Below are 9,092 nucleotides of genomic sequence, written 5' to 3' on the forward strand. Positions count from 1 at the left end.
AAGGAATGGGACCTTAAGCTGAAATTGCCCAAAGCCAATATTTAGAATTTTGGGAATACGTTTTTTAGAAACTTTGGCTTATTCTATCTGTCTGTCCCTGAATTAATCTTTCAGAAGGGGAGTTTATGAATGCTGTTCTCTATCCTTCTAGAACACATCAAAATTGAATTAGGGAACATTTCAGAATGTCCCCTTTGGGTTCTCCCTCTTTCAGTAAGTCTGGTGGGGCCCGTGCACAAGGATTCTTGGTGGTTTTGCTTATTTGTGTGAAGCTGTTTGCAATCAGACCTATGCCTCATCTCCCTTCATTTCCTACAAACATCATACTGTGAAAGAATCTTACATGATTTTATCCTGAACGTCTGTTAAAGAACCACTCTTCCTATGTGAGAAAAGAGAGAGGAGGGAGGGAGAGAGAGATCTAGGGTAGTGTGTTGGCACTAGGAGATTATCCTCTTTAAAGATAACTTTTTAACACATAATCTACCAATTAGGATTTTACTATGGAAGACATAGGACATTGCATTCCTTTCTTTAAATGCAACTGCATCACTCTTCTTTAATTTCATGAGGGAATGAAAGGGAAGACTTTGGTGGAGGTGTCTTGAGTATTTTAGATTATAGTGTCCTTCAAAGGATAGAGTTCAATTTGGAGGATTGTTTAAAACACACACACACACACACTCATACACACACGAACTAGCTAATATTTCTTAAATCTAGAATTACTCCTCTCATTTCTTTCAACTAACCCCCTCAAATTCAAAGGCATATATTTTCATTTTAAGAAAATCCCTTTTTACTTTTTAAGTTTTTGAAAAACTAAGTTGATGTGTAGATGGAATGTGAAATATTTTTCAGGTTTTAATTACATTTCTTTACCTTTATTAGATTTCCATTTTATTTTTCGTGATAGATTGTTGACCAAAGGCCAGAATGCATTGGTGGAGCTACAGACACAAAGACCAGTGGCTCTTGAGCTGTACAAAGACTTTAAAGAGCTGGGGAGATTCATGCTGCGCTACAGTGGTTCTACCATAGCTGCTGGTGTAGTCACCGAGGTATTTTAAAGTGACTGATTATGTATCCATGGTTATTATGTCTTTTTCTACTTTCTTGTTAAAATTTTACTTATTTATTTTTATTTTTTGGCTGCGTTGGGTCTTCGTTGCTGCGCACGGGCTTTCTCTAGTTGTGGCGAGCAGGGGCTACTCTTCGTTGCGGTGCGCGGGCTTCTCATCGCAATGGCTTCTCTTGTTGCGGAGCACAGGCTGTATGTGCATGGTCTTCAGTAGTTGTGGCTCGCAGACTCTAGAGTGCAGGCTCAGTAGTTGTGGCACAGGCTTAGTTGCTCCGCGGCATGTGCAATCTTCCCGGACCAGGGATCGAACCCGTGTCCCCTGCATTGGTAGATGGATTCTTAACCATTGTGCCACCAGGGAAGCCCTCTTTTTCTACTTTTTAAGAATGATTACTGAGATTTTATGGCTTAACGGGAGTGCAGTTATATTAGAACAACATTTTAAAATTTTATTAAAGATTAAAAGAATGACGGGAAGAAAATGTTTCATCTTAGATCTTCTCATGACGAAACTTCCAAACTGTCTTCTCCACCAGTAATATTGCTCAAAATTAAAGGCATTGAAAAATACATCTGTATGCAGTCCAAATCATGAGAATAGACTTTAATAAGAGTCAAATGAATTGGGGGTAGTGGTTTTGTTTAACAAAGTGCCCTCATTACGTTTTTTTTTTAATAACTGGTTCTCAGTTCATTCATTCAGAAAGTTCAGTTAATATATCAGTAATGTTTCTGAAACATTAATATATAATGTAAGGTACAGTTGAGTTTTGGAGAAAATAGCCAGAAATGAACCAGAATTTCAGTGATTTAAATTTCCTCCCACACTATCATGATTAATATAGATCTTATGAATACATGCATGCCTTATTTTATTGCACTTCACAGATACTGTGTTCTACAAAATGAAGGTTTGTGGCAACCTTGCATTGAGCAAGTCTCTAGGCACCATTTTCCCAACAGCATTTGCTCACTTCATGTCTCTGTTTCACACTTTGGTAATTCTTGCAGTATTTCAGACTTTTACATTATTATTATTACATATTTGTTACGGCGATCTGTGATCAGTAATCTTTGATGTTATGCCTACAAAAAGGTTATGACTCACTGAAGGCTCAGATGATGGTTAGCCTTTTTTAGCAATAAAGTATTTTTAAGTTAAGGTATGTACATTGTTTTCTTAGGCATAATGCTATTGCACTCTTAATAGACTATAGTATAGTGTAAACATAACTTTTCTATGCACTGGAAAACCAAAGAATTCCTATGACTTGCTTTACTGCGATTCTCACTTTATCGAGGTGGCCTGGAACGGAACCCACAATATCTCCGAGGTATGCATGTATTTTTAAAAGGGGCTTCATTACTTCATATGCTTGTTTTCTGCATAAAAATTACTCAGTTCATTTAACTGGATGGATACTTTGGACATAGGGCTTTAGGTTGCATCAAAATTCAGTTATACGTGTACCATGAAAAAGGCTCTGGAGTTAAACTTAAGTCTGAGTTACTGCTCCACTAATTCCTAGCTGCAGAAGAACAACATTTGTCCTGTAATTTATCCATCTATGAAAATGGGGTAATAGAATCTACCTTCTGGAGTTGTGAAATGAAATGTTCTGCATAAAGCACTTGGCACAGTGATTGCATTTAGAAAGCATTCAGTAAATGTTACCTAATAGCAGCAGCAGCAGCAGCATCACATTTAACTGTCAAAACATTCTTTATGAAAGAGCATTCTAAAAATAAGATGCAGTCTCTTGTGGAAAGTAATGGAGAGATTATAGAAAATCTCAAATAACAAGACTAGGGAAGGAAAAAAGTTGCAGGAAAAACAAAAAAGTTTCACCTGATGTAATGATTGCTCCACTGCCATTTTTTCCTTTTGTTGTTGTTGTTCATATAATGTGGTTGGTTAAATTATAGCAAATGCTTTTTTTTTCTTTTACAGATAAAAGGTTGATGGGTCAGAATTTCTACCATGTTTCTAAACACAGTGAGATAGTTAACCTCCATGTTTTGAAAGAATCCAGTTATTCAGTTAAAGCAACAATGTGCAATTGATATTTTTTTAAATGAGAGAAAATTCAAGCTTTAATCAGCTGCAAAGAAGTATTATTCACCACTCCTACAAAAATTTTAAGTTGCCAACTGGCAAAGAAAGGCTAATATTGCACTTTCATTTAAAAAACTAGCTTTTCCTCTGAAATGTTACTAATGGATTTACCTTGCTGAGACTTACGGAAGTTATCAGAAATATGTGTTAGAAGACATCGAATCATCATGACGTGAACTCTACTTCCAGCCAAACCACCAAATGTTTTCAGTTTTCTCTTTTGATTTCAACTTACAAAACACATTTTTAAGGAAGAATAACTAAAATGGGTTATTGAGGTAGTTAATATTTGACCTGAGCAGTTTTTTAGTTAACTGTAAGAAAAGATTTGTTGAAGGTTAATAAAGGTATTTTGTGTTGAGCAGTGAGTGTTCTTCCTTCAACAGACAACCATTTGGAACTGCTTAGTTTGCAGTTATTGGAAATTGTTCCTTTGGTAACCAAGATATTATTTAACGTGTAAAGCCAGCTAATAAAATGCCTTTGTTTGAGCATAACAACAAAATGTGTTGTGTTTCTTCGATGTTCATGAGATTCTAAGTAGGACTTGGGTTTTATGGGATCTTTTTCACCTGAGGGTTTCCCCAGTCTTTCACGTGAATTCTTGCTTTTTATCCTAGTAGCAGATCAAATTTAATCTCATCCATTTCTAACCATAACTTAATTTTATTTTTCCCATTCTCACTTTTATAATTACATGTATGATGACTTTATCTCATATTCCTTGTAGATTGTAAGTCCCCTATGAGTAAGAGTCATGTTTTTCTTTAAAGTTTCAACAAACTCCAAGGTATATTTAGTTAACAGGTATTTGTTGAGCTCCCTCCTGGGTACCATTGCTTTCGAGTGGATTTTGTCCTCAGCTGAGGCTGGGACTGTGTTCTTTTTTTTTTTTTTTTACATCTTTATTGGAGTATAATTGCTTTACAATGGTGGGTTAGTTTCTGCTTTATAACAAAGTGAATCAGTTATGCATATACGTATGTTCCCATATCTCTTCCCTCTTGCGTCTCCCTCCCTTCCACCCTCCCTATCCCACCCCTCTAGGTGGTCACAAGGCACTGAGCTGATCTCCCTGTGCTATGCGGCTGCTTCCCACTAGCTAGCTATTTTACGTTTGGTAGTGTATATATGTCCATGCCACTGTCTCGCTTTGTCACAGCTGGGACTGTGTTCTGATGGACCATATGATACAATTTTTTTTTTAATTAATTTATTTTTTAATTTATTTTTGGCTGTGTTGCGTCTTCGTTTCTGTGCGAGGGCTTTCTCTAGTTGTGGCGAGCAGGGGCCACTCTTCATCGCGGTGTGCAGGCCTCTCACTATCGCGGCCTCTCTTGTTGCGGAGCACGGGCTCCAGATGCGCAGGCTCAGTAGTTGTGGCTCACGGGCCTAGTTGATCCGCGCCATGTGGGATCTTCCCAGACCAGGGCTCGAACCCATGTCCCCTGCAATGGCAGGCAGATTCTCAACCACTGCGCCACGAGGGAAGCACCGATACAATTTTTTTATATTGGGAAATGGTGTGATTTATATATTGATGGCTTACCATATTCAACAGCATTTCTTCTTAATTGAAGAATAACATCCATATGGTAAAGTGTACAGAACATGAATGTGCTGCTTAGTGGACGATCACAAGGTGAACACATTTCTTTACTAAAACGTATATGTGTAGCTGTCATTTGAGAGTAAACTTGCTAAGGCAAAAAAATGTTTTATTTATATTAGTCAGAAATTTAACAGATACAACTGACAGAAACCTAATTTAAAGTGACTTAAGCAAAAAAGAAAGACCTGCAGTAGCCCTGACTTTCAGCTGGTCTTGCTCGAGTCACAGTGTCAGGCAAGGACTAATCTGTACTCTGCCTTCTCCAGTGTTGGTTTTGCCCTCAGACTCCATACGGAACCCCCTGCGATTCCACACTTAGATCCTCAGACCCTCCATCAAGGGCAAGGACAGGCTAAAAGAACATGTCTTTTCCAGAAGTCCTAGAAACATCTCACCATGGACTATAACTGAGTGTAATTTCTTTCCTTGGGGCATCCTTTAGATGTGATGTGAGTATCACCCAAAGTGCACAGCTGAGAATTATGGAAGGGTTGGAAGGAAATTCAGGATGCTATGAAGAAGGGGAAATGGATTGGGGGTGGGGGGAGGGGGTGGGATGCAAAAACAAGAAACATCCACTCTGTATAGCATACAAGGTCATGATAGCATTAAGAATTTTAGATAAAACTTTAGCATAAAACAAATAGTAGCAGCAGTAGTAAAAATGAGTTTATTTCTTCCTTCCTAAATTGTGATAGAGTGATCTTTTTATTTACATTATGTTTACAATTGATTGTTGTTGAGGGGTGGTAATATTAAGAGAACCCACTGTGGGAGGTTGGGGTTAAATGACAAGATGTCCGGCGAGCAGGCCCAAGCTTGGGTTTGGTCTGAAATCCTCCCCCTGACACTTACCATACTAAATAGTACATCCATATTGGGTCACTGTGCTTCAGGTACTTCTTGTCTCTGCTTCTTCCTATTTATGGTCACGCTGTTTCTTTACACAAGTGGCTTTGTCCTCTTACCGTGACTCTTCATGGGTCTCCACTGGATCAGTTGCCTCTGTGGTAACCTGGCTTAAAAAAATTTCAGATCCATGTTTGGGCTTCTTAGTGTTTTTCCACACGTTCATTATTTATGACAATATTTGAATTTTAGAAACTCAAATATTGGTTTAGAAAACAATTTCTGGACATAGTTTGTTTTCTCCCAATAATATGCAGATCAGTAATAATTTTAACTATTGTTAAAATGTAATCATTCCCTCTAGAAAATCTGGAAAATACAGAAAAGTAAAGAATAAAACTCACCCATAGTAATATTGCCTAAATATCAATATTACCGCTGCTAACATGTTGGTGTATTTCTTTTCTGTCTCTAGGGCGTATTTTTTCTTGGAGTTGTGATCATTAGTCAAGCTCTTTTCATTTTATAACGTAATCAAGATTTTTGGATAGAAATATTAGTAGCTTTTTAAAAATGATGTAAAAATATAAAATTAGAAACCTAGATATATTGGAGTTAGGATTATACAGCTAATTTTTTAAAAAGCTTCCAGATAAGAAGGCTCAATAAAAACTCCTGGGCCATTATTTTCCAACTTCCCTCTAAAATAGTCACAGAAATATGTAAATAGGAAAACATTCCTTCCTTCATCCCTAGGAGTCTGCCATATCCATGCACAGAGGGAGCTCTGGAGCGCCGGTCGTCGTGGGGCTGACAGTTCAGCCAGGGGCCGTTCTCAGCCCTACAAACTACAAATGAGAGTTAACAGTGTGAAAGCATTCAGGAGGAATGCACCCTAAAGACAACATTAGAAGGGGGCTAGGTGAGGAGGGGGGACCATTAATACTGAAGTAAAATTGTAATACTTCTATACAAGAGTCTCGAGTTAAACTAATTCAACCCGTAAGCCACAATCTCCTACCAATTCAGGATTAGTGAAGGGAGCGGGGGCAGGTTTTGCATTGGCAAAATCATCCAACAGGGCAGCTTTTAGCCTTCAAAGTAGCAACATCAAGATCCCACCAACAGTAAAAACCATTCTTTAGAACCCACCCACCTCCAGTAAGAAGAACCACGTCACTGAGAATCTTAACAGTGGGGCACAAGCCAGCAGAACCACACATTGACATGAGGTATGGGTACAAGTGGCAAGATGAGGAGAGCCCAGCAATAACCCTAGTTGAAGACACCTAGAGTCCTTCTTAGCTTTAGAATCTTGCCAGCAGAGCAAAAGTAGAACGGATCAAGTAATTTACAACCTGGTTCTTTGAAAATGCCAAAGATATTCAAGATTTTTAAAAGGAAAAAAAAAAATATGAACACACTAAGGGTGAGATGAACCATGTAACTATACGTGTTAATGATTAATTAGAACACTGTGGAACACTGGGTTCTGCTCCCGTGTACCAGCTCATTGCTGTTTTCTCAGGGACCCCCCGGCCTCTGACTAGTGTAAAGGAAAATGGATTACTATGGGCTTCAGTGGGACCTTGTCTCTCTCCTTGGAATATTTTCGTGGGTGCAATTTTATATTGACTTGTATGATTCATTTATGTTCTCCTTCCGCTGAAATGTTAAGTCCCAAGAGGAAAGAGACCTTTTCTGTTTTGCTTCTGATTCTTTTTCAGCAATTGATGTAGTCCTTCACACATGCAATTGTTAAATGAGTGAAAGAATTAACACTGGTGGTGGCATTATGGAGGATTTTCATTTCTTTACATCTGTATTGTCAGAAAATTACAAGCTTTTATTTCTATGATAATGCTGTGTGTGAAGGCGCTGTTTTTTAAAGTGAAGGAAAGAGAAAACTTGTTCGAAGCAAACTTTAAAACTGCTTCTGTCTGTCCTCTTGTCTGGTGAACCTCAGCTGTAATTTGGAGTCTTTCTTGAGCTGGGGTGACCCTCTTGATCCTGGAAGATTCAAATGTGCCTGCATTTCAGAAAGGGAACCAGCAATCGACCGGCTGCTAGGGATTCTCCTAGCTCTCAGGTGGACTATGAGATAGATGGTGGGAGTAACTGACATATTAGTACTTTCCAATACTGGGCTTGGGTATATTTCTTTTTATTTAAAGATGGTTAAGAAATAAGAGGCTTGTGGCAAAATCGGTAGTACCTGAGCACATGCAGGCAAAAAGCTTTCTTTCAGGTGTATTGCAGGAAACAAAAGTTTTCTTTCAATAACCGCTACATGGTGTCTGTGAGAAGTAAGGGGATATTGCTGAGCTGAGAAAAGAATCAGAACAGGTTAGAAGAGACTCCATGGAAGCCTAAATCATAATAGCAAAATTTAAACATTCAGTGAAGCCTGTAAAATAGATAGCAATTGCCGAAGAGTTGATGATATAGAGGTTGTCCTTGGAAACCACTCCTAGAACGCAGATAGGTGAAAATGATGAACAGGAAGACCCCAAGATTGCACCATATTTTATGTAAAACATCACAAGGGAATTTTAATGAGATTAAGCCAATCTTGGAAACAAAACAAAACTCCCCCAAAAATCATCTTCAAAGAAACAAAAAATTAGCTTTAGTCTTTTCGGCAGCGCTAAATTCCAAAAGACAGAGGGACACAGGAGCTAAATATATAAAACTCAAAGTTAGAGGGACTGTAACTCACAAATTCATCACTCATTTGACGTTATTTATAGACGGGGTAAGAGTCTCAAAAGATGTCCTTCTGGGAGAGGGTGAAGGGATTGGGGAGGCAGGATTTTAAATGTCCAGATCATGAAGAGGTAGTTGAACACTTTAAGATTGGGGACATCATGGTAGAAAATTCTTTAGCAAGCATATGTTGATGCCGATCATTTGTTGATGTCATCAGTCAAAGACCACCAGGACACAACCGTAGTCAAAATTATTATTATTTTTTTGATGCTTGTTGCAGGCAGAGAGACCGCCGTGGAGTCTAGGTGCTTCTCATAAGAAGGTGTGAAGAATTGAGCACATGTAGGTAATGAGGAGGGAGGGCTCAGGTGAGCAGGGGTTTCTTCTGGACTGGGCACGGTCAGAAAGTGGGAATAATTCTGCAGTTGGGTACCAATTTTCATATAGTTGGTAGGAGAAATGGAACGCAGTAAAGCAGCAGTCATGCATATTGACCACAAGAGGGCGATGTTAAGTCATTTTCATGGTTTGCACGGTGCCTTTTGGTCTGTGCTCAGGTGTGAGGACAGTATCTCACTTCATCAGGAGCACAGAATAACCATGTCTGATGTCAGAGATTTAGGAATTGTCAGTGTTCAGTAGGAGAACACCATGGCCCAGCTGTGAGTGCCAGGCCGGCTTTTAGCTTTCAGAAGATCCCTTTTCTCTCTCACATTGAAGCCACT

General features: G+C 38.7%; 1 protein-coding gene across 5 annotated transcripts in view; it reads left to right on the forward strand.

Moving 5' to 3' along the window:
• The window catches only part of HBS1L (HBS1 like translational GTPase), an 82,756-nt gene extending 79,059 nt beyond the window's left edge, over positions 1-3,697 (forward strand). For 3 of the 5 annotated variants that reach the window (XM_032651650.1, XM_032651651.1, XM_032651653.1), the window contains 2 exons: positions 917-1,061; positions 3,033-3,697. In XM_032651650.1, coding sequence (XP_032507541.1) covers positions 917-1,061; positions 3,033-3,044 — 157 coding nt within the window. In that variant the 3' untranslated portion in view covers positions 3,045-3,697. Of the gene's footprint in view, positions 1-916; positions 2,416-3,032 lie in introns of all 5 variants that reach the window. The other 2 variants (XR_004352579.1, XR_004352580.1) reach the window with 1 other exon arrangement.
• Positions 3,698-9,092: the final 5,395 nt, after the last annotated feature.

Source organism: Phocoena sinus, chromosome 12 (assembly GCF_008692025.1).
Source record: "Phocoena sinus isolate mPhoSin1 chromosome 12, mPhoSin1.pri, whole genome shotgun sequence".
In the NCBI taxonomy this organism is placed as follows: Eukaryota; Metazoa; Chordata; class Mammalia; order Artiodactyla; family Phocoenidae; genus Phocoena; species Phocoena sinus.